Source organism: Crotalus tigris, unplaced genomic scaffold (assembly GCF_016545835.1).
Source record: "Crotalus tigris isolate CLP2741 ecotype Arizona unplaced genomic scaffold, ASM1654583v1 scf7180000024348.693503, whole genome shotgun sequence".
Taxonomy (NCBI): domain Eukaryota; kingdom Metazoa; phylum Chordata; class Lepidosauria; order Squamata; family Viperidae; genus Crotalus; species Crotalus tigris.
In genome coordinates, this window is record NW_024100517.1 from 605,949 (window position 1) to 631,750 (window position 25,802).

General features: G+C 46.3%; 1 protein-coding gene across 2 annotated transcripts; it reads left to right on the forward strand.

Moving 5' to 3' along the window:
- Nucleotides 1-422: 422 nt before the first annotated feature.
- Nucleotides 423-24,635, forward strand: LOC120300668 (perilipin-3-like). Of its 2 annotated transcripts, none has more exons than XM_039326974.1 (8): nucleotides 423-514; nucleotides 9,534-9,604; nucleotides 9,866-10,061; nucleotides 12,913-12,995; nucleotides 17,473-17,770; nucleotides 20,629-20,828; nucleotides 22,373-22,504; nucleotides 24,075-24,635. In XM_039326974.1, exons 2-8 carry the CDS (start codon nucleotides 9,542-9,544, stop codon nucleotides 24,492-24,494), a joined length of 1,392 nt encoding a protein of 463 aa, XP_039182908.1. In that variant the 5' UTR covers nucleotides 423-514; nucleotides 9,534-9,541; the 3' UTR covers nucleotides 24,495-24,635. The 2 variants fall into 2 exon arrangements, with proteins under 2 accessions (XP_039182908.1, XP_039182909.1); XM_039326975.1 differs by having other exon boundaries at nucleotides 17,473-17,680.
- The last annotated feature ends 1,167 nt before the right edge of the window (nucleotides 24,636-25,802 follow it).

A 25,802-nucleotide genomic window follows, 5' to 3' on the forward strand; every position in this document is an offset into this window, starting at 1 on the left:
AGCCGTGGTTCCTCCTTAAATCTGAACCGTAAATCTTGCCATCTATGTCATAGTCCCTCTCGGCCGCCTTCTACATATGCTCAGAGGCACTCTTTCTTTTTTTTCCCTTTCCATTTGCACCTATTCTACCGCCGTTCCTCCTTCCTTTCCTCCTTCCCCTCTGAAAAATATTCCGGGGCTTCTAATTATTTCCCGTAAAAACAAAAAAAAACCCTCCCCCTTTTTTTTCTACCCAGAAACGCTTCGCTTTCCCACGTCCTTCTCCCACGCACGTGTAGCACGAATCCTCGCTCTCGCCACGGCTCCCCGCCCGCTTCTTCCCGTCTCTTCCCCATTGGCTGCGGTCCAGTCCTCCCCTTCGCTGATTGGCTCCGACGCGCTGCGATGTAAAGAAACTCCCAGGCCAACGTTCTAACCACGCCCCCCTCCGTATCAATGCAGGAGTCACAGCTGCGGTCGGCGTGTTACGCCTCGAGATCGGAGCGCGGAGTAAGAGGTTCACGCTGAGGAACAGGTTAGGAGTAACTCCACCGGGTTGGAAAGTTACGTGCAGTGGGGGGGGAGGCGTGATAGTTGGAGCTGCCTCCCTCGAGGAAGAGTTTTCCAACAATTCCGCGATTAAGTGGGCTGCAGAAGTCGGTGAACTGGGATTTAGTGGGAAAACGCGGGCGTGGGAACGCGGGCGTGCAAATTCTATTGTGCCTTCTCAAAACTCGTAAACAGGCTGCTTCTTGCCTGCCCAAACTTGCAGGTTAGACTTATTTCCTGTACAGCCTTGACTAATCGCTCTGATGCGATTTTTTTTTTAAAAAAAAAAAAACAAAACAAAACAGATTTTAAATTTTTTTCCAGAAGTTTTTTTTCTGAGTCGTCCTACCGTGCCAAGCAATCAAACTATGAAAATCCTGGTGCCGTTTTAAGAGGGTGATTTAAAACAACAACAACAACAAAGTTATTTATGCCAGGTTCGTTTGTTTTTTAAAGTGCCATAACATTCTTTGCGTGGCACTTTGAAAAACAAACCTGCCTTTAAAAATAACTTTATGAAAAGATCTCTCGTTGGGTAACCTAAAATAGTAGTAAATATTTCCTTCTCCTATGGAATCTTTTGGGTTCTCCTTTCTTGCTTAAAAAGAGGTGTGGATCATGTTGAAGGAATCCAGCTGCTGACCTTTATTTTCTGTGGGTTTTTTTTTTTAAATGCTTTTGGGCAGTTTTGATAAGTTTGTCTATTGTATTTATTGTTGTTGTGAATTGCCTAGAGTCGCTTAGACAGGATGGGTGGCATTAAAACCAATATTTTTTCTCTTTCTGTCTTTCTCTCTCTCACACACTCATCCTGAATACGTGCAGCCCTACACATACACACTTCTAGACTGTTGATTAATTTCCTCCAGAAATTAGCAGTTCTTTTACAGACTTGGAATACGGCATCCAGTTTTGGTCACCACAATGTAAAAAAGATGTTGAGACTCTAGAAAGAGTGCAGAGAAGAGCAACAAAGATGATCAGGGGACTGGAGGCTAAAACATACAAGGAACGGTTGCTGGAATTGGCTATGTCTAGTTTAAGGAAGAGAAGGAGGAGGGGGGACATGATTGCAGGGTTCCAGTATCTCAGGGGCTGCCCCAAAGAAGAGGGAGTCAATCTATTCTCCAAAGCCCCTGAAGGCAGGACAAGAAGCAACGGGTGGAAACTCATCAAGGAGAGAAGCAACCTAGAACTAAGGAGAAACTTCCTGACAGTGAGAACAATTAACCAATGGAACAACCTGCCTCCAGAAGGTGTGAATGCTCCAACGCTGGAAGTTTTTAAGAAGAGACTGGACAGCCATTTGTTCGAAATGGTGTAGGCTTTCCTGCCTGAGCAGGGGGTTGGACTAGATGGCCTCCAAGATCCCTTCCAATATTATTATTATTATTATTATTATTATTATTATTATTATTATTATTACTTAACAACAGTTAATTTAATGACCATTCAAAGTTACAACAGCCCCGGAAAAAATAATGACTTAGGATCTCCCCCAAACCTGCCCGGCCCCCACAGGTGTCCCTCTCCATGAGCAACATCGAGGTGATCAAGCCCCCCTTGGCCACACCCACCCAATCTGCCATGACCACTACAGCCACACCCACCCAGTGGCCCACGCCCACCTGGCACCCGACGATAAATAAGTGGGTTTGGGATTGCAGTTTGGGCACTCAGGTCTCTAAAAGGTTCGCCCTCACTGTCCTATCCTATCCTATCTATTGCTATTCCATTCCATATTCTATTCTATTCTAATTGTCAAGGATTACCTGTGCAATAAAATTTATCTGGCCCTTCTAACAGTGTTGGTTTCCTTCAGTGTCTGGAGCATGTTAAAGACATGATTTTCCCCTAAGTGTTCTCAACTGTTGAGAAACTCTTCCGCTTTAAAGAGGAGCAACTAAGATGATTAAAGGCCTGGAGACTAAAACATAGGAAGAACAGTTGCAGGATTTGGGTTTGGTCAATCCAGAGAAAAGAAGGACTGGGGGGGCAGACACACACACACACACACACACACACACACACACACACACACACACACTAGCAGTCTTCCAGTATCTCAGGGGCTGCCCCAAAGAAGAGGGGGGTCAAGCTATTCTCCAAAGCACCTGAAGGCAGGAGAAGAAGCAACGGATGGAAACTAATCAAGGAGAGAAGCAACCTGGAATTAAGGAGAAACTTCCTGACAGCTAGAACAATTAACCAGTGGAACAGCTTGCCACCAGAAGTTGTGGGTGGCAAGAGGTTTTTAAGAAGAGACTGGACAGCCTCTTCTAGTCTGAAATGGGGTGGGGTCTCCTGCTTAAGCATGGGGCTGGACTAGAAGACCTTCAAGGTCCCTTCCAGCTCTATTCTGATTGATTCTTTCCTGTGAAATGGGCCTATGGTGGAGAAAGCCCAAAGATTCGACAGATGGATGGATGGCTCCCTCAAATAATCTGTGCAAATTTAGTGTTTGGTTTAATTCCTTACTTAAGGCAGATTACAGAATAATAGAATTGGAAGGGACTTTGGAGATCTTCTAGAATCTAGTCCAACCCCCTGTTCAAGAGACCCTAAACCCTTTCAAACAAATAGCTGTCCAGTTTCTTGTTAAAAACCTCCAGTGTTGGAGCACCCGCAACTTCTGGAGGCAGGTTGTTCCACTGGTTAATTGTTCTGACTGTCAGGAAGTTTCTCCTTAGTTCCAGGTTGCTTCTCTCCTTGATGAGTTTCCATCCGTTGCTTCTTGTCCTGCCTTCGGGTGCTTTGGAGAATAGCTTGACTCCCTCTTCTTTGGGGCAGCCCCTGAGATACTGGAACACGGCTATCATGTCCCCCCTCGTCCTTCATTAACTAGACATGCCCAATTCCAGCAACCGTTCCTTATATGTTTTAGCCTCCAGTCCCCTGATCCTCTTTGCTGCTCTTCTCTTCCAACAAGCAAAGTCAGTGAGGATTCGCTTAACGACCATGTGATTCCTTTAACAATTGCAGTGATTCGCTTAACCGCTGTTGCAAAATTGGTTGTTAAATCGGGCACCATTCATTTAACAGCTGCCTTGCTTAAGGAAGGCAGCTGCTTGAGGAAGGCAGCTTGCTTAAGGAAGGCATTTGTCCGAAATGGTATAGGGTTTCCTGCCTGAGCAGGGGGTTGGACTAGATGACCTCCAAGGTCCCTTCCAACTTTACTACTATTACTATTACAAGGAATGGAAACTCTGCTTGCGACTGTGTCCATAAGTCAAGGACCAGGAAAGGGCTGTAAATGTTGGTAGCCATTACTATAAAGGCTGAGTTTTTAAACGGAATCACAGGGAGTCCTCGACTTACAACAATTCACTTAGTGACCGTTCGAATTTACAACGGCACTGAAAAAAGGGACTTAATGTCCATTTTTCACACTTTACGACCGTCACGGCCTCCCCAGGGTCATGAGATCTAAATTCAGATGCTTGACAACTGGTTCCTATTTACGACGGTCGCAGTGTCCCTGGGATCACGTGATCCTCTTTTGCGAGCTTCCGGTGAGCAAAGTCCACGGGGAAGCCAGATTCACTTAACGACTGGGTTTCTAACTTGTGACCTGCAGTGATTCACTTAACGACTGGCCAGGAAGGTCATGAAACGGGGCAAAACTCATTGAACGGCAGAAATACGGGGGGGGGGCGCTTGAGGTCGTCGGTCCGAGGATCACCTGTCTTTTTCTATCAGAATTGCTTTTCACAGACTGATATTTGTGTAGCCTTTTCAAAGGCGAGATTGAGAAAGTCGTAATTTTATCTTTTTATTCTTTCCAGTTGAAGGATAAATGATTGGGGTTCGGCCGTGGGCGCTGTGCCCGTTTGCCTAATAATGGGTACGCATTGTTGCGCCCCGTTGTGTCGTTTTCACCAAATAAGGAGATAATTCTGCAGGAGTCTTGTCTGAACACATTGTCCCCAGGGATTGTGTTTCTGTGTGACTCGTCACAAGGTGACATTCTTGGCATGAGCATGAAAGAACGGCAGCCATCCCCAAGTGACTAAGCCCCTGGCAAGCAGCCCAGTGGGACAGACGTTAATTTTCTGAGCATATTTGCATTAGCTGGATGGATGGAAACTCACCAAGGAGAAAAGCAACCTAGAACTAAGGAGAAACTTTCTGACAGTGAGAACTATTAACCAGTGGAACTACCTGCCTCCAGAAGCGGTGAATGCTCCAACACTGGAAGTTTTTAAGAAGAGACTGGACAGCCATTTGTCTGAAATGGTGTAGGGTTTCCTGCCTGAGCAGGGGTTGGCTTTTCAACCTTTTCACCCATTGTACCACTTTTAGGATATTGCAATATCTGAGTACCACCAGTCGCCTAGCAAGATGTCAAAAACTTGATGACCCAAAAAAAAAAAAAGGAAAAAGGTGATAAAGTACAGGTAGTCCTCGACTTACAACAGTTCGCTTAGTGACTGTTTGAAGTTAGAATGGCACTGAAAAAAGTGCCCCCCAAGGCACAGCCGAGCAAGACACCTGCCTGCCCGCCCGGCGGCACTCTCATTCCCCTCCCCCGCTACCACTTTTCTAGGGTGGTTGCGTACCACCTGCCAAGTGCCAATGTACCACAGGTGGTACCCGTACCACTGGTGGAAAAGCCCTGGACTAGATGACCTCCAAGGTCCCTCCCAACTTTATTATTATTATACATGAACCTCAGTCTACTGAACATTCCAATTGGCTAGGGTTGATGGTTGTCACGGGTTGCTGCCAGCATCCTAGGTGTCAACCAGGTACCTCCTTAAAATGTAAGATGTTCCGAGTAGCGCAGTTTTTTGTAACATTGCTGGAGTTATTGCAGGAAGCTGCAGTTTCTTGGTGTGTTTTTGGACATAATTCCCAGTGCCCCGATGACAATGGGTACCACTGTTACACGTTTCATCCATAATCACGCAGTTTTGATGGCCAGGTTGCGATATTTCATAATTTTTTTCCAGTTCTTTTTCTTCGACTCTGGCATCTCCTGGTACAGCGATATCAATCAGCTGTACACTTCGGTTCTCTACAACTGCGATATCTGGCGTGTTGTGTTCCAAATGACGATCTGTCTGTATTCGAAAGTCCCACAAGATCTTCACCCTCTCATTCTCAACCACTTTTTCCTATTGTTATTGTTATTTTTGTTATTGTTGTTGTTGTTGTTATTATTATTATTATTATTATGGATCATCACACAGTCAGCCAGATGTTCAGACTGGATTTGGCATTTTTGTCTACCTATTGAGTCCTTCCCAAGGACCTGGGATAGGCAGATGTGGATGTTTGATGGTATTACAGATCTTGTCGCAGGATGGAAGCAGTTCCTAGTAAGGCCGCCTTTTGCAATTGACTAATGGCAAATTTGTCAATGCCGATGATGGTGCTCAAGTGGTGCTCCAGTTGTTTTGGGATTGCACCCAAAGCGCCTATTACCAGAAGTACAGGCAGGATGTCGAAGAGGCAGAGGAACTAGAGATCAAATTGCCAACATACGCTGGATCATGGAGAAAGCTAGGGAGTTCCAGAAAAACATCTACTTCTGCTTCATTGACTATGCAAAAGCCTTTGATTGTGTGAATCACAACAAATTGTGGCAAGTTCTTAAAGAGATGGGAGTACCAGACCATCTCATTTGTCTCTTGAGAAACCTATATGCGGGTCAAGAAGCAACAGTGAGTACTGGACACGGAACCACTGATTGGTTCAAAATTGAGAAAGGAGTCCGGCAAGGCTGTATACTGTCGCCCTGCCTATTTAACTTATATGCAGAGGACATCATGAGAATGGCAGGGCTAGATGATTCAAAAATTGGAATTAAGTTTGCCAGGAGAAATATCAACAACCTAAGATATGCAGATGATACCACTCTAATGGCAGAAAGTGAAGAGGAACTAAAGAGCCTCTTGATGCGGGTGAAGAAGGAGAGGGCAAAAGTTGGCTTGAAACTCAACATTAAGGAAACCAAAATCATGGCATCTGGCCCTTTCAATTCCTGGCAAATAGATGGGGAAGAAATGGAGGTTGTGAGAGATTTTATCTTCCTGGGCTCCAAGATCACCGCAGATGGGGATTGCAGCCAAGAAATTAAAAGACGCTGGCTCCTGGGGAGGAAAGCTATGGCAAATCTAGACAGCATCCTAAAAAGCAGAGACATCACCCTGCCAACAAAAGTGCGTATAGTCAAGGTTGTGGTTTTCCCAGTTGCAATGTATGGATGTGAAAGCTGGACCATAAGAAAGGCTGAGCGCCAAAGAATGGAGGCCTTTGAACTACGGTGCTGGAAAAGACTCCTGCGAGTCCCCTGGACTGCAAGGCGATCCAACCGGTCAGTCCTAGAGGAGACCAACCCCGACTGCTCTCTAGAAGGCCAGATCCTGAAGTTGAAACTCAAATCCTTTGGCCACCTAATGAGAAGGAAGGATTCACTGGAGAAGGGCCTAATGCTGGGAAAGATGGAGGGCAATAGAAGAAGGGGATGACAGAGAATGAGATGGCTGGATGGAGTCACTGAAACAGTAGGTGTGAACTTAAATGGACTCCAGAAAATGGTAGCGGACAGGAAGACCTGGACGTTGTCCATGGGGTCGCGATGGGTCAGACACGACTTCGCAAATAACAACAAAACAATGGCGAATTTGTCAATGCCGATGATGGTGCTCAAGTGGTGCTCCAGTTTTGGGATTGCACCCAAGGCGCCTGTTACTATTGGTACTACCTTTGCTTGCCTTTTCCACAGTCTTTCTATTTCTATTTGTAAGTCTTTGTATTTTGTGCTCTTCTCCAGTTCTTTCTCGTCTATTCTGCTGTCTCCAGGCACTGCCACATCTACTATCCAGACTTTTTTGTCTTTCTTATTGACAATATTACTATTACTACTACTACTACTACTACTACTACTACTACTACTACTACTTGCCCTTTCCCTTCCCTTCTCCCTGATGGCTGGGTTCAGATTATGCTCTACAGTCTACAACAGAGAGGGACTGGTTCCATGGAGAGAGGTTTTTCCACAGACTGGAGGGTTGCATGGTTTTGTATGCTGCCTGCATCATGGACCGGTACCGGTCCACACACCCGAGATTGGTGACGTGCTTGCCTGCAGAGTCTTTTAGGACCAACCTAGCGAAATTTTAGCCCTTGGTGATGTGGTTTCCATTTTCAGCTACATCATGAGGACTAGAAACCAAGGAGCATTGCAAAAAGATCAGTTTGGTTTTGTTTTTTGTTTTTTAAAAAAAGGAAAACTAGTAGAATTCGGAATCAGATAAACATAAATGCCAGTATTTGGGAGTTGTCAAGTATTAACAGTTGAAATCTTTACAAGGTAATCCTCCACTTGCAGCTATTCATTTAGTGACCGTTTTTCGCGCTTGTGGCCATTGCAGCATCCCCAGGGTCACGTGATCAAAATTCGGATGCTTGGCAACTTACTCATATAATAATAATAATAAAAATTAAAATTAAAATTAAAAAAAATAAAAGTTGGAAGGGATCTTGGAGGTCATCTAGTCCAACCCCCTGCTCAGGCAAGAAACCCTATATACCATTTCAGACAAATGGCTGTTTATGACGGTTGCCAGTTCCCGGAGTCACATGATCCCCTTTTACGACCTTCTGACAAGCAAAGTCCATGGGGGAAGCCAGATTCACTTAACAACCAGGTTGCTCACTTAACAAAAACAATGATTCACTTAACAACAGTGGCGAGAAAGGTCGTAAAATGGAGCAAAACTCAAAAACTTTAACCAATGTCTCGCTTAGCAGCCAAAATCACAAAATAACAAAAGTCGGAAGGAACTTGGGAGGTCATCTAGTCCAACCCTCTGCTCAGGCAGGAAACCCTATACCATTTCAACTCCATTGTGGTCATAAGTCAAGGACAGGGAGAAAACCCCATTCCCTGCTAGCACTGAAAATGTCATTTAGTCGGCTAACTTCTGCAAGCCAATCACCAAGGTCAGAGAGCACCCATGAATCCACTAAGGCTTTCAAACAGGGGCCTTCAAACTTGGCCCTTCTGTGACTGGTGGACTTCAACTCCACGTGCCTGGCTGAGGAATTCTGGGAGTTGAAGTCCACCAGTCATAAAAGGGCCAAGTTTGAAGACCCCTGGTCTGGATCCAAGCCCGCAGTTTCATCAAAATGGCCGACTGAGGAATTCTGGGAGTTGAAGTCCACCAGTCACAAAAGGGCCAAGTTTGAAGTGCCCTGCTTTCAAATCTCCTGAAGTCCAGCGTACAGAATTAAACTTTTATGGAATCCAAATCGGGGTGTTTGTTGTCCAGGCCAGGCCGAGAGTTGTCTGGTAACCTTCAGGAGGTGGTTCTTTTTGAATCCCGTGTTCCCAAATTTCCAGGATTCTATTCTTAGAATCGGATTCTTGTGAAAGCCCTTGTGTTCTCCTTGCTGAATGCTTATATTTTGATTGGAACTTTTTATTTAAATCTCCTCCTCCTCCCCCTTCCTTATCGTCTTGCTTTGCCTCCTCCTTATTCTTATATTTCCTCCTTCTTTTCCCCCTCTTCTCCTCCTTTTTCTTCTCCTTATTCTTCTTCTTCCTCCTCTCCTTTTCCTTCTCCTCATTCTTATTCTTCCTCCTCCTCTTCCTCTTTCTCCTCCTCTTCTCCTTATTCTTATTCTTCCTCTTCCTCCTTCTCCTCCTCTCCTCCTTTTCCTTCTCCTTATTCTTCTTCCTCCTCTCCTTTTCCTTCTCCTCTTTATTCTTATTCTTCCTCCTCCTCCTTTTTCTCCTTCTTCTTCCTCCTCTCTTTTTCCTTCTCCTTCTCGTCCTTATTCTTATTCTTCCTCCTCCTCTTCCTCCGTCTCCTCTTTCTCCTCCTCCTTTTCCTTCTCCTTCTTATTCTTCTTCTTCCTCTTCTCCTCTTTCTCTCATTATTGTTATTGTTGTTGTTTTATAAAACACAATAGCCTCCCTCCCGCTATCCTTTACCTGACCATCCCATAATTTTAACGGGCAGCATGTTCCAACTACTTCCTCTTCTGCTTTTCAGGGCCCCCCATGGCCTCTGAAGAAAAAGAGGGGAACCACCTGGTTTCTGAGGGTCACAAGATGGAGCAGCAGGTAAGTTCCCCTTGGCCTGGATTTCCACTTCATTCCTAACCCTGTTTGGTTTTAAACCCTGATTTGCTGAATAAGCCATCCTGGGTTGGGTGACGGCAAGGTTGTGGGAACCACAGCAGTTGCGTTCACGTCACCTCCTAGAAAAGCCCAACCAGCCGTTGGACAACTTGAGGGTCCCGGTTGGGATGTTTTGAGGCCTGATCGGCAACTGGCGGCCATCAAGCCACGATCTGCCCCCTCAACTCGAATTCTTCCCTGCAGAACCTGATCCGTCGGGTCGCCCGCCTCCCCTTGGTCAGCTCCACCTGCCACCTGGTCTCCTCTGCCTACGCCAGCACCAAGGAGACGAGCCCCTATCTGAAGTCCGTCTGCGATGTGGCCGAGAAAGGGGTGAAGACCCTCACCGCAGCTGCCCTGTGTGGTGCCCAACCATTGGTCACTAGGCTGGAGCCTCAGCGTGAGTAAGAAGGCCAGAGCAGTGTTTGGGGGAAGTGGCAATTCAACATTTAGAATAGAATAGAATGACAAGAGTTGGAAGGGACCTTGGAGGTCTTCTAGTCCAGCCCCCTGCTCAGGCAGGAAACCTTATGCAAAGGGTAGGCAACCTTGGCTCTTTTATGACTCGTGGACTTCAACTCCCAGAATTCCTGAGCCAGCCACGCTGAGGGGACAGGGAGAGCTTTCCAAGCTGAGCCAGGCTGGCTCAGGAATTCTGGGAGTTGAAGTCCACATGTCATGAAGGGGCCATAGTTCCCCCATGCTGGCTCAGGAATTCTGGGAGTTGAAGTCCTCGAGTCATGAAGGGGCCATAGTTCCCCCATGCTGGCTCAGGAATTCTGGGAGTTGAAGTCCACGAGTCATAAAAGAGGCAAGGTTGCCTAGCCCTGCCCTATACCGTTTCAGACATGGTTGTTCATTCTCTTCTTAAAAACTTCCCGTGCTGGAGCATCCACAACTTCTGGTGGCAAGTCGTTCCACTGATTAATTGTTCTCGCTGTCAGGAAATGTCTCCTTAGTTCCAGGTTGCTTCTCTTCTTGATGAGTTTCCATCCGTAGCTTCTTGTCCTGCCTTCAGGCGCTTTGGAGAATAGCTTGACTCCCTCTTCTTTGGGGCAGCCCCTGAGATATTGGAAACTGCTATCATGTCCCCCCTCGTCCTTCTCTTCATTAAACTGGACATCTCCAATTCCAGCAACCATTCCTTGTATGTTTTAGCTTCTAGTCCCCATCTTTGTTGCTCTTCTCTGCACTCCTAATAGCAATAGCACTTAAATGTATGTACCACTCCATAGTGCTTTAAGAGAATAACAGAGTTGGAAGGGACCTTGGAGGTCATCTAGTCCAACCCCCTGCTCAGGCAGGAAACCCTACACCATTTCAGACAAGTGGTTGTCTAGTCTCTTCTTAAAAACCTCCAGTGTCGCAGCATTCACAACTTCTGGAGGCAAGTTGTCAGGAAATTTCTCCTTAGTTCCAGGTTGCTTCTTTCCTTGATTAGTTTCCCTCTGTTGCTTTTTCTCTTGCCCTCTGATGTTTTGGAAAATAAGTTGACCCCCCCCCTCTTCTTTGTGGCAGCCCCTCAAATATTGGAAGATGGCTATCATGTCACCCCTCGTCCTTTCCATTAAACTAGACATACCCAATACCAGCAACCATTCCTTATATGTTTATATTTGGTTTGCAGGAGTAGATGGGCTCTAAACGTTGGCACTGAAATGGACAGCTCTGTGGTGGAGGCTGAAATTGTGCATTCCTACATCAACCAGGAGGCTGGACTAGATGATCTTTAAGGGTCCTTTCGAATCTTCTGCCCTGAGATTCTAAGGTTCAGTCTGCCTCAGGGGGTGATAGACCGTCCTTTGTGGGAGCTTGTAGGACTAGTCTGGTCTTTCTCAACCTTGAAAAACATTTGAGACATGAGGGCTTTAACTCCCAGAATTCCTAGTCAGCAGACTGCCTGAGGAATTCTGGGAGTTGAAGTCCACATGTCTTAAAGCAGTGGTTCTCAGCCTGTGGGTCGGGACCCCATTTGGGGTCGAACGACCATTTTACGGGGGTCGCCAAACAACGCAGTCCGCCATTTTTTCCCCCTTTTCCTTAGCTGTGCTACTCCCTTTTATTCTATTGGCGTTTGAAAGCCAATAGAATAGACTCTCTTGAATAGAGTCTAATTCTATTGGCTTTCAAAAGCCAATAGGAATTGTCCAGGCTGTCTCTGCCCTGCTGAGCCGGCCAAAAGTCCCATTCTGCAAACGGTGCTGCATCAGTTGAGTAGTCCTCGACTTACGACCAGTTGAGTAGTCTTCGACGTACGACCGGTTGGGGGTTGCGGCATTAAAAAGGTTGAGAATCACATGTCTTAAAGTAACCTAGTCTGAGAACTAGGTGACCTCTGATATCTCCTAGCCCTCACTTAATCTTAAAATCGGCCGTGCAGATTTGATGAACAAATTAATACAAGTCTGATGCCCAGCCATCATCATTCAAGCAATCCTGAGGACTAGCACCTTGAAACAAATGTTTGCAGCTGTGGTGACTGGCAAGATGATGAAAAAAAAAATAATTTCTATGGATCCCAGCAGAACTGCTGATCTGGCGTGTTGCTCGTGTCTGTCTCTCTCTCTCTCTCTCTCTCTCTCTCTCTCTCTCTCTCTCTCTCTCTCTCTATATATATATATATATATATATATATATATATATATATATATATATATATATATATTTTAAGTATTGCCAAATAGTTTGGGAGTTGTGAAAAAAAAAAGTCCATTCGTGAGAAAATGTGTTTCTCAATGTTGAAAAGTTTAAGCTGTGTGGACTTCAACTCCCAGAATTCCTCAGCCAGCATGCTGGCTATGGAATTCTGGGAGTTGAAGTCCACAGATGCTGGCTATTGAATTCTGGGAGTTGAAGTCCACAGATGCTGGCTATGGAATTCTGGGAGTTGAAATCCCAGATACTAGCTATAGAATTCTGGGAGTTGAAGTCCACAGACGTTGACTGGGGAATTCTGGGAGTTGAAGTCACAGATGTTGACTGAGGAATTCTGGGAGTCAAAGTCCACAAATGCTGGCTGGGGAATTCTCGGAGTTGAAGTCATAGATGTTGACTGGGGAATTCTGGGAATTAAAGTCACAAATGTTGGCTGAGGAATTCTGGGAGTCAAAGTCCCAGATGTTGGCTATGGAATTCTGGGAGCTGAAGCCCACATATCTGAAAATTATCAATATTTAGAAACACTTCTTAGACTAGCAAAGAGGATTGTGTGAACCCAGCTGAGCCGTTTTTCTGTCTCTCTCTTCCCCCAGTTGCAATAGTCAGTGTGTATGCATGCAAAGGACTGGATAAACTGGAAGAAAAACTACCTATCTTGCAGCAGCCGTCTGAGAAGGTAAATGGCCCTTTGCCACGGGCGTTCTGCTTACATTAGCAATCTCGTTTTGCTCAAATCACGTTGCAGAGTCAGTCTTACCACCACGTCAGCGTGATTGATCTCCGTGTGGTCTCCCATCCGTTTGGGAGAAATCAAGATGGCAGACAGGGTCTTTACAGGGAGTGGATCCCCAAGACAGCTCTACTTTGGACCAAGCTAGCAGGTTGTGTGAACCCACTTTCTAGATCAGAAAAGTTTCAGGGTTTAGCATCGGTTGGTCTTGGATTCAAGGATTTCTGAATTTACATCATTTGGGGGGGAAATGTCAAGGCAAAACCACTTCTGGGCAAGGAGAGGTAGTTCTTGAGTTACGACCACAGTTGACCCCCCCCCCAAATTTCAGTTACTAAGCAAGACAAGACGTTCAGCGAATTTTGCACCAGGTTATCATTTTGCTTGCCATAGTTGTTAAATGAATTGCTGCAAGAGTTAAGTTAGTGACCCAGTCGTTAAGTGAATCTGGCTTTGCTGGTCAGAAGGTCGCAAAAGGGGATACTGTGATCCTGGGGACACTGCAACCGTCATAAATACGAGTCAGCTGCCGACCGTCTGAATTTTGATCACGTGACCCACGGGGAGGCTGCAACGGTTATATGTATGAAAAACGGACGTAAGTCACTTTTCCCAGTGCCGTTGTAACTTTGAATGGTCCTTAAATCACCTGTTGTAAGTCGAGGACTGCCTGGGACACTCCTCTCCTCCTCCTCATCTGCCTTTCTTTAAAATGGCTGTCCAGTCTCTTCTTAAAAACTTCCAGTGTTGGACCATTCACAACGTCTGGTGGCAAGGAGTTCCACTGGTTAATTGTCCTCCCTGTTAGGAAGTTTCTCCTTAGTTCCAGGTTGCTTCTCTCCTTGATTTAGTTTCCATCCGTTGCTTCTTGTCCTGCCTTCTGGTGCTTTGGAGGATAGCTGGACCCCCCCCCTTGATCATTTATTTGTTCGATATTTATCACAGATGGAAACTAATCAAGGAGAGAAGCAACCTAGAACTAAGGAGAAACTTCCTGACAGTTAGAACAATTAACCAGTGGAACAACCTGCCTCCAGAAGCGGTGAATGCTCCAACACTGGAAGTTTTTAAGACGAGACTGGACAGCCATTTGTCTGAAATGGTATAGGGTTTCCTGCCTGAGCAGGGGGTTGGACTAGATGACCTCCAAGGTCCCTTCCAACATTATTTTATTATTATTATTATTATTATTATTATTATTATTATTATTATTTACATGCATGATCTGGAGACATCCTTTTATTTATTTATAGCAAGTTTATTTAGGTCTGGGCTGTTTTCCACAGGTGACCATCAATCCAGAAAAAAAACCCCAAAACCTGGATCCCAATTTCTAGAAACTGTCCATGTTTTTTTGTGTGTTTTTTGTTTTGTTTTGTTTTGCAACGCGTGGGGTTAGGCAGTTGCTGAACAGAATTGCAAGCTGTTCAAATGAATATTCTAGGAAAGCCGTGGTGATTCTAATGAGACTCAACCTTTCCTGGAAGCTAGATGGAAATTGAAGGCTTGCAATATTTTCACGGCTTGTTTCAACACCCGTAGCCTTGGCCTCGGGACCCGCCCTGTATGATTCCACAGAGCGATGGGAAGATCTCATTAATTGTGAGCTGAGCAACTTCAGCAGAAACCCAAAAGTGTAGGCTAGGGGGATGGGGGGGAAAAAAACCCATTAAGAGAAGATGTCTATGGAGATGCTCAATCAATCCAGGTCCTGGTTGTCCCAAAGATGCTTTTTCAGGAAGCAACTGGACTTCCTTTGTTTTACTTTGAAGACGTTTCCCTTCTTATCCCAGAAGCTTCTTCAGCTCTGACTGGATGGTGGGGAAGGGAAGGATTGATACTCCTTGCAGACAGCTGGTCATTTGCCTCCTTTTGGAGAGTCATTGAGACCACCTGGAGGTTTGTCTGTGTCCTCAGGGTTACCTGAGTTGTGCAAATGGATGTGAAGCAGGGGTCTTCAAACTTGGCCCTTTTATGACTTATGGACTTCAACTCCCAGAATTCCTCAGCCAGCATGGAGGAACTATGGCCCCTTCATGACTTGTGGACTTCAACTCCCAGAATTCCTCAGCCAGCATGGAGGAACTATGGCCCCTTCATGACTTGTGGACTTCAACTCCCAGAATTCCTCAGCCAGAGTTGCTGGCTGAGGAATTCTGGGAGTTGAAGTCCACAAGTCATAAAAGGGCCAATTTTAAAGACCCCTGGTGTGGAGCCTTCTTGGCTGCAGGATGTCTTCTGCCCAGGGTCCTTTCCTTGTTGAAGACAGGTGCAGGCTGTTGGGGATGAGTCCGTGTTCTCTGCCTCTCCAACTGAAGCGCAAATAGTTCCTGGAACCTGCAATGGTTTCTGGGAATCCGTTCATCCTCCTGCACCATCCGATGGGAGTTCATCCCAAAGTGCACGTCTCCATGTCCATGGAGATGCTCAGTCAATCCAGGTCCTGGTTGTCCCAAAGGTGCTTTTCCCAGGAGGCAACTGGACTTCCTTGTTTTTATTTGAAGACATTTCACTTCTCATCCCAGAAGCTTCTTCAGCTCTGACTGGACGGTGGGGAATGGCAGGATTTATATTTATATGACTATTCCTTTCAGCCGTTCGAAGAAGGCTCCACACCCATTTGCACCACTCAGGTGACCCTGAGGACACAGATAAGCCTCCAGGTGGCCTCAATGACTCTCCAAAAGGATGCAAATGACCAGCTGTCTGCAAGGAGTATAAATCCCTCTGTTCCCCACCATCCAGTCAGAGCTGAAGAAGCTTCTTGGATGAGAAGAGAAATGTCTTCAAAGGAAAACAAAGATAAGTCCAGTTGCCTCCTGAAAAAAAATCAGCTTTGGGACATTAAGAGAAGGTTGAGTGAGTGATTTTGAGGCCCTCAAGTCAACACTGACTCTTAGCAACCACAGACAGGTAGTCCTCCACTTACCACCCAAAGTTTTTGCTACTAAGTGAGACACTTGTTAAGGGAGTTTTGTTTCATTTCATATCCTTTCTTGCCACAGTTGTTAAGTGAATCACTGCAGTTGTTAAATTAGTAATGTGGTTGTGAAGTGAATCCAGCTTCTTCCCCATTGACTTTGCTTGTCAGAAGGTCGCAAAAGGTAGATAAGATAAGATAACAGCACATCTCAAAAATGAAATTTAGTTGCCCGCTCTCAAAATGAAACACATATATGACACAAACCTAAACATACTATATACAACATATGTATAGATCAGGGGTAGGCAACCTTGGCCCTTTTATGACTTGCGGACTTCAACTCCCAGAATTCCTGAGCCAGCATGGCTCAGCTTGGAAACCTCTCCCTTTCCCCTCAGCATGGCGGGTTCAAGAATTCTGGGAGTTGAAGTCCACAAGTCATAAAAGAGCCCAGGTTGCCTGCCTCTGGCCTAGGCCTAGGCCGCTTTATGATTCATGGACTTCCACTCCCAGAATTCCTGAGCCAGCATGGCTCAGCTTGGAAACCTCTCCCTTTCCCCTCAGCATGGCTGGCTCGGGAATTCTGGGAGTTGAAGTCCACGAGTCATAAAAGAGCCAAGGTTGCCTACCCCTGCCCTAGATGATAGATAAGATAAGATAGGATAGGATAGGATAGGATAGGATAGGATAGGATAGGATAGGATAGATAGATAGATAGATAGATAGATAGATAGATAGATAGATAGATAGATAGATAGCAGGGGTAGGCAACCTTGGCTCTTTTATGATTCGTGGACTTCAACTCCCAGAATTCCTGAGCCAGCCATGCTGAGGGGAAAGGGAGAGGTTTCCAAAGTGATCCATTTTGGCTCAGGAATTCTGCGAGTTGAAGCCCACGAGTCATAAAAGAGCCAAGGTCCCCCACTCCTGCTATAGACCAACTCTACATCTGGTGGAACTACTGGTTTGTACCTTTAGAGCAGGGGTCTTCAAAGTGGGCCCTTTTATGACTCATGGACTTCAACTCCCAGAATTCCTGAGCCAGCCACGCTGAGGGGAAAGGGAGAGGTTTCCATGCTGAGCCATGCTGGCTCAGGAATTCTGGGAGTTGAAGTCCACGAGTCATAAAAGAACCAAGGTTGCCTACCTCTGGTATAGACCCACACCCCTACATATACATAACAAATAAATATTAAACAGTCCATCTTGAACATGTAATGGAAGGAGGAAGCTTGAGAGTTCACAAGATTAATGCTATATGGAACAAAACATGCATGATCCCGGGGACACCGCAACCGTCATAAATACGAGTCGGTTACCAAACGTTGCGTGACCATGGAGGACACTGCAACAGTCGTAAGTGTTAAAAACGGTCCTAGGTCCCTTTTTTCCAGTCGCTAAACGAATTGTCGTAAATCGAGGACCGCCTACATTCTAAAATCGAGCACATTCTTGGAAACAAGGATGCAGCGTCGCGTCTCGGTTTGTCTCCCTCTCCAGGTGGTAGCAGACACCAAGGAATTGTTGTCAAACAAAGTCACCGGAGCCCGAATTGTCGTTTCCGGCACCGTCTACGGGGCAAAGGAGGCCGTGTCCAGTGGCGTGAGCGGGATGGTGGACATGGCCAAGGGGGCCGTCCAGGGCAGCGTGGAGATGACCTGCTCCGTCGTGGCAGGGGGTGTGACCAGCGTTATGGGCTCCAGAGCGGGTGAGATGGTGGTCACCAGTATGGATACAATGCTGGGGAAATCTGAAGAATTAGTCGACTACTATTTCCCCGTGACGGAACGAGAACTCGGTGAGGGCTCATTTTCCCTAATCCAGACGTGATCCCCAAAATTCCTTTCCCCCCCCCCCAGTAGATACGACAGGTTGTCCTCAGCTTACGACCACCCTTGGGTTCCAAAATTTCTGTGGCTAAGCAAGATAAGTGAGCTTTGCCCCCATTTTAAGAGGCCGGCAAGAGAACGTCATTTTTTTAATACGGGCCGAAGTGCGCTCGTAGTTAAAAAAAAAAACCCGGCAATCAAAGTTATCTTGTCTTGTTTTGCGACCGTTCTTGCCACTGTGGCGAAGTGAACCGCCCCGGTTGTTAAGTGAGTAACACGGTCGTGAAGTGAATCTGGCTTCTCCGTTGACTTGGCTTGTCAAAAGGTCCCAAAAGAGGGTCACGTAACCCCCTGGGGACGCTGCAGCACTTTTGATCACGTGACTGTGGGGATGCTGCAACGGTCGTAAGTGTGAAAAACGGTCGTAAGTCACTTTTTACAGTGTTGTAACTTCAAACAATCACTAAACAAATGGTTGTAAGTCAAGGACTTCCTCTGCCAAAAGGTAGTGTTTTAGGAAAAAGGTTGTAAATTGCAGTCATAATGCCTACGGGATGCAGCCAACAGCCGTTAATGCGAACCGGTTGCCAAGCAAGTCAGCTTTGGAACCAGGTCGTAGTTGCAATAGCCCTTAGACTTATATGTCGCTTCACAGTGTTTTATAGCCCTCTCTAAGTGGCTTACAGAGTCAGCCTATTGCCCCCCTCCAACAATCTGGGGTCCTCATTTTACCGACCTGGGAAGGACAGAAGGCTGAGTCAACCTTGAGCCGGTCAGGATTGAACTCCTGGCAGTGGGCAGAGTCAGCCTGCAATACTGCATTCTAACCACTGCACCGCTAGATCTCTTGAGAGAGAGAGAGAGAGAGAGAGAGAGGGAGGGAATAAAGACAGACAGATAGACAGTGACAGATATTGTAAATAGAAGAGCGAGATGATAGATAGATAGATAGATAGATAGATAGATAGATAGATAGATAGATAGATAGATAGATAGATAGATAGATAGATAGATGATGGATGGATGGATGATAGCAGTAGCATTTATGTACCGCTTCACCGTGGTGTAGAGTCCTCTCTAAGCAGTTTACAGGGTCAGCATCTTTGCCCTTCCCCCCCCCCCCAACAATCTGGGTCCTCATTTTACCAACCTCAAAAGGATGGAAGATTGAGTCAACCTTGAGCCGGTCAGGATTGAACTCCTGGCAGTGGGCAGAGTCAGCCTGCAATACTGCATTCTAATCACTGCACCGCTAGATCTCTTGAGAGAGAGAGAGAGAGAGAGAGAGAAAGAGGGAGGGAATAAAGACAGACAGATAGACAGTGACAGATATTGTAAATAGAAGAGCGAGATGATAGATAGATAGATAGATAGATAGATAGATAGATAGATAGATAGATAGATAGATGGATGGATGGATGGATGATAAATAGATAGATTGATTGATTGATAGATGATAGATAGATAGATAGATAGATAGATAGATAGATAGATAGATAGATAGATAGATAGATGGATGGATGGATGGATGGATGGATGATAGCAATAGCATTTATATACCGCTTCACCGGGGTGTAGAGTCCTCTCTAAGCAGTTTACAGGGTCAGCATCTTTGCCCTTCCCCCCCCCCCAACAATCTGGGTCCTCATTTTACCAACCTCAAAAGGGTGGAAGATTGAGTCAACCTTGAGTCGGTCAGGATCGAACTCCTGACAGTGGGCAGAGTCAGCCTGCAATACTGCATTCTAACCACTGCGCCACCAGGGCTCTTGAGAGAGAGAGAATATAGACAGACAGATAGACAGTGACAGATATTGTAAGGTGATAGATAGACAGATAAATATTGTAGATAGACAGAAAAGGAAGGAAGGAAAGAGAAAGGAAGGAAGGAAGGAAGGAAGGAAGGAAGGAAGGAAGGAAGGAAGGAAGGAAGGAGACAAAGAGAAAGAAAGAAAGAAAGAAAGAAAGAAAGAAAGAAAGAAAGAAAGAAAGACACATAGATGATAGATAGATAGATAGACGATAGTTAGCAATAGCACTTAGACGTATATACCGCTTCATAGTGCTTTACAGCCCTCTCTAAGCAGTTTACAGCCTATTGCCCCCCCCCCAAAAAAAAACAATCTGGGTCCTCATTTTACTGACCTTGGAAGGATGGAAGGCTGAGTCAACCTTGAGCCGATCAGGATCGAACTCCTGACAGTGGGCAGAGTCAGCCTGCACTACTGCATTCTAACCACTGCACCACCAGGGAGGGAGAGAGGGAGGGAGGGAGGGAGGGAATATAGGTAAACAGATAGACAGTGACAGATATTGTAAGATGATAGATAGAAAGATAGATATTGTAGATAGACAGGAAGGAAGGAAGGAAGGAAGGAAGGAAGGAAGGAAGGAAGGAAGGAAGGAAGGAAGGAAGGAAAGAAAGAAAGAGACACATAGACACATAAAGATATATGATAGATAGATGATAGTTAGCAATAGCACTTAGACATATACCGCTTCATAGTGCTTTACAGCCCTCTCTAAGCAGTTTACAGCCTATTGCCCCCCCCCCACTCCCCCAAACAATCTGGGTCCTCATTTTACCAACCTCAGAAGGACAGGAGGCTGAGTCAACTTTGAGCCGGTTAGGATCGAACTCCTGGCAGTGGACAGAATTAGCCCGCAATACTGCATTCTAACCCCTGTGCCACCAGAGCTAAGTACCTTTTAAAAGTCTGTCGTAACTTCGAACAATCACTGACTGGTCGTAAGTCAGGGACTGGCTGTACTTCAACTTTGAACCTCCAAGCTATGAGATGGTGTGGGGGTTCCTTTTTTCTTCCAGCTGAACTGGCTACCTCCATGGAAGGCTTCGAAACGGGCCCGGTGGAGCAGCAGAAGCAGCGGAAAAGTTACTTTGTGCGGCTGGGGTCCTTGTCCAGCAAACTTCGCCACCGCGTCTTCCCGCATTTCCTGGCTAAGTTGAAAGACGCCAAGGAGGGCACCCAAGACGCCCTGGGCCAGCTGCACCAGACTTTAGTGCTGGTAAGAAAAGAAGAAAAAAAATTCTTGGGATGTTTATGTCTTCTTTTTTTTTTTTTGAACTTTGCACATGCTTCTTAGCAGAGAAAATGCTTGCTTAACTTCCATTGGCTGAATTGCGTTGATGTCCCAGAAAAGGCATCACATTCTTAACTCCCATGGGCTGACATGCTGTGATGTCACTGTGCAGGCATCACAGTCTTAACTCCCATTAGCTGACTTACTGTGATGTCATAAGTCAGCTATCATATATTCTTAACTCCCATTGGCTGACTCGCTGTGATGTCACAGTGCAGGCATCACAGTCTTAACTCCCATTAGCTAACTTACTGTGATGTCACAAGTCAGCTCTCATATATTCTTAACTCCCATTGGTGGACTCACTGTGATATCACACATTCTTACCTCCCATTGGCTGACGTGCTATGATGTCACAAGTCAGCTATCTTATATTCTTAACTCCCATTGGTGGACTCGCTGTGATGTCACAAGGCAGCTTTCACACGGTCTTAACTCCCATTGGCTGACTTGCTGTGATGTCATAAGTCAGCTATCATATATTCTTAACTCCCATTGGCTGACTCGCTGTGATGTCACAGTACAGGCATCACAGTCTTAACTGCCATTAGCTAACTTACTGTGATGTCACAAGTCAGCTCTCATATATTCTTAACTCCCATTGGTGGACTCACTGTGATATCACACATTCTTACCTCCCATTGGCTGACGTGCTATGATGTCACAAGTCAGCTATCTTATATTCTTAACTCCCATTGGTGGACTCGCTGTGATGTCACAAGGCAGCTTTCACACATTCTTAACTCCCATTGGCTGATTCGCTGTGATGTCAGAATGCAGGCATCATATTCTTAACTCCCATTGGCTGACATACTGTGATGTCATACGTCAGCTATCATATATTCTTAACTCCCATTGGCTGACTCGCTGTGATGTCACAGTGCAGGCACCACAGTCTTAACTCCCATTAGCTAACTTACTGTAATGTCACAAGTCAGCTCTCATATATTCTTAACTCCCATTGGTGGACTCATTGTGATATCACAAGGCAGCTATCACACATTCTTACCTCCCATTGGCTGACGTGCTGTGATGTCACAAGTCAGCTATCTTTTATTCTTAACTCCCATTAGCTACCTTACTGTGATGTCACAAGTCAGCTATCTTATATTCTTAACTCCCATTGGTGGACTTGCTGTGATGTCACAAGGCAGCTTTCACACATTCTAAACTCCCATTGGCTGATTCACTGTGATGTCAGAATGCAGGCATCATATTCTTAACTCCCATTGGCTGACATATTGTGATGTCAAGGCATCACATATTCTAAGCTTCAAGCTTCAGAGGTTGACCAAACCAGCCTTATTTTGCGGGGTGTTAAGGCTGATTTGTCAAGATGGACAAAAGGTTTCAAGGTTAAAACATAAAACATGTCACTAAACAAGGCAGGCCGTAACAACTTCCGGGATGGAAGCTTTTTCGTAAAAATAACATTTTGTAAAACTTCTCTGCTTTCTGCCCTTTGTTAGGTTGAACATGTCAAACACGGGCTGGACCAGAGGCTGCAAAACAGCCAGGAGAGACTCTTCCAGATGTGGCTGATCTGGAGCCAGATGCATGCTGGGAATGGCAAGCAGGTGGATTCATCAGCCCAGCCAGAGGTAGCTTTGCGATTCTTTCTCGCCTGTTTAGTTCCGGTTTCAATTCTCTTTTTTATTATTGTTATTATTATTATTTTTGCTGGGAACATCTGACTTCACACTCGACGCTAAGGATTGCGTGCTGCAACATGCTGAGCTGTGGTTTGTGAAGCACAGTGGCTAGAATTGCAGAATAACAAGAGCGGGAAGGGGCCTTGGAGGTCATCTAGTCCAACCCCCAGCTCAAGCTGTACCATTTCAGACAAATAGCTGTCCAGTCTCTTGAACATCTTCAGTGATGGAGCACCCACAACCTCTGGAGGCATAATTAATTGTCAGTTCCATGGATTAACTGTTGTAGCTGAAATTTTCTAACTGGTCATTAAAAGAAATGATCATATGTCAGGGGGAGGAAAGCGAAAGAGAAATCATGGTGGAGAAGCAGACTTGGTGGTGGTGATGGAGGAGGAGGAGGAGGAGGAGGAGAGGAAAGGAGAAGGAGGAAGAGGAGGAGCCAGCCCTGTGCTGCAGCTGGCCAAAAAGCCAACACAGTGCTGGGCTGCATTAACAGAGGGAGAGAATCAAGATCACGTGAAGTGTTAATACCACTCTACAAAGCCTTGGTAAGGCCACACTTGGAATACTGCATCCAGTTTTGGTCACCACGATGTAAAAAAGATGCTGAGACTCTAGAAAGAGTACAGAGAAGAGCAACAAAGATGATTAGGGGACTGGAGGCCAAAACATACGAAGAACAGGAATTGGGGATGTCTAGTTTAATGAAGAGAAGGACGAGGGGGGACATGATAGCAGCCTTCCAGTATCTCAGGGGCTGCCCCAAAGAAGAGGGAGTCAAGCTATTCTCCAAAGCCCCTGAAGGCAGGACAAGACGCAACGGATGGAAACTAACCAAGGAGAGAAGCAACCTAGAACTAAGGAGAAATTTCCTGATTGTTAGAACAATTAACCAGTGGAACTACCTGCCTCCAGAAGCGGTGAATGCTCCAACACTGGAGGTTTTGTAAGAAGAGACTGGACAGCCATTTGTCTGAAATGGTATAGGCCGAGCAAGGGGTTGGACTAGATGACCTCCAAGGTCCCTTCCAACTTTATTACTATGATTTTAATAGGTGGAGGAGAGGAAAAAGAATAGGAGAATGAGGAGGTGGAAGAGAATGTGGAGAAGAGGTAAGGAAGAGGAGGAGAAGAGGAAAGAAGGCATAGGAGAGGAGGAAGAGGAAGATGAAAGGAGAAAAGGAGAGGAGGAGGAGAAGAAAGAAGGCAAAGAAGGAAGAGAGGAAAGGAGAAGAAAAGGTGGAGGGAAAGGAAGAAGACAGGAGGAGAAGAGGAGAGGTGAGGAGGAGAGGAGAGGAAAGGAGGAGAGGAGGAAGAGGAAAGAAGGAGGAGAGGAAAAGAAAAGAGAGGAGGTAGAGGTGAGGAGGAGGAGGAGAAAGAAGGAAGAGGAGGAAGAATTATCCTGGAGAAGGAGGTGTGCTAATGATAGGAAGAGTGAGAGATGGACCCCGTCCTGAGTTAGACGAATCTAAGGAAGCACAGCTCTGCTGAGCACCTGCCTTCTCCCATTTCCTAGGCCGAGTCCCGGACGCTGACCGTGTTTCGTGGGCTGGCTCAACAGGTGCAGCTCTCCTGCTGGACCCTCCTGTCCCAGCTCCAGGGTCTCCCCGCCAGCATCCAAGACAAAGCCAGGCTGATGTGGCACACGGCGGAGGGCCTCCACCGATCTCTCTCGACCGCCCAGTCCTTCGAAGAGGTGCCCTCCACCGTATTGGCCCAGAACTGCCAGCGGATCGCCATGCCCCGGGGCTCGGTGGACGAGATCGTGGACTACGTGGTGCAGAACGTCCCCCTGCCCTGGGTGGTGGGGCCGTTCGCCCCCAGCGTGGTGGAACGGCCTTACGCCTGGAGCGTGGAGGGGAACGAGGAACGAGACGCCCCCCGACGCAAACGCAGTGTGGAGCCCAGGAAGGGAGCAGAAGGAAATTCTTTGTAGAGCGTGGAAGGACACGAAGAACAGGGGTCTTCAAACTTGGCCTTTTTATGACTGGTGGACTTCAATTCCCAGAATTCCTGAGCCAGCATGGGGGAACAAAGGCCCCTTCATGACTTGTGGACTTCAACTCCCAGAATTCCTCAGCCACCATGGAGGAACTATGGCCCCTTCATGACTTGCGGACTTCAACTCCCAGAATTCCTCAGCCAGCATGGAACTATGGCTCCTTCATGACTTGTGGACTTCAACTCCCAGAATTCCTCAGGCACCATGGAGGAACTATGGCCTCTTCATGACTTGCAGACTTCAACTCCCAGAATTCCTCGGCCAGCATGGAGGAACTATGGCCCCTTCATGACTTGCGGACTTCAACTCCCAGAATTCCTCAGCCAGCGTGCCTAGCTGAGGAATTCTGGGAGTTGAAGTCCACCAGTCATAAAAGGGCTGAGTTTGAAGACCCCCTGCTCAAGATCGTCTCCCCAAACTGCTCAGGACTGCCTGAAAAAAAAAACCTAAAATAAAAGATAGAATTTTATTTAATTCCACGAATGCAGAGTTCAGGAAGATTGCCTTATCTGCTCTCAGCTGTGCCTTTGGAACGGTGTTTCTCAACCGCCCTCATTTTCAGATAGTCCTCGCCTTAACGACCACTGTCGAGCCCAGAATTTAGGTTGCTAAGCAAGATGCTGGTTCAGTGAGTTTTGCCCCCTTTCGCAAACTTCCTTGCCCAATATTGTTAAATTAGACACACGGGTCGTTAGTGAACCTGACTTCCCCCCATTGATCTCGCTGGTCAGAAGTTTGCAAAAGGGAATCGTGTGACACACACACACACATACACGGGGGATACTGCAACTGTCGTAAATATGAGTCGGTTGTCGAGCATCCGAAGGTAAATCACGTGACCCTGGGGATGCCGGAATGGTCATAAGTGTGAAAAATGGTGCTAAGTCACTTTTTCCCCAGTGCCGTTGTAACTTCAAACGGTCACCAAGGACCACCGGTAGATGGACTTCAACTCCCAGAATTCCCCAGCCAGCAGGGAATTCTGGGAGTCGAAATCCACCCATCCGAAAGAGACCCAGGCTTTCCTTGTGGTGTCTTTCCTAGCCCCGGCCTGCCCACCTTCCGAGCCCAGAAGAAGACAAAAGACTACATAACCAAAAATTCACGGAGGCCCATCATCCTGCTGTACGGTTTGTTTCAACGGTGGGGCACCGAACGCAAGGCAAGATCTGGCGGCATAGGGAAGCATCCCTCCAGGGTGGTTTAGTTGGCTCTTTGGCCCATTGCAAGGGGGTTAGGCTA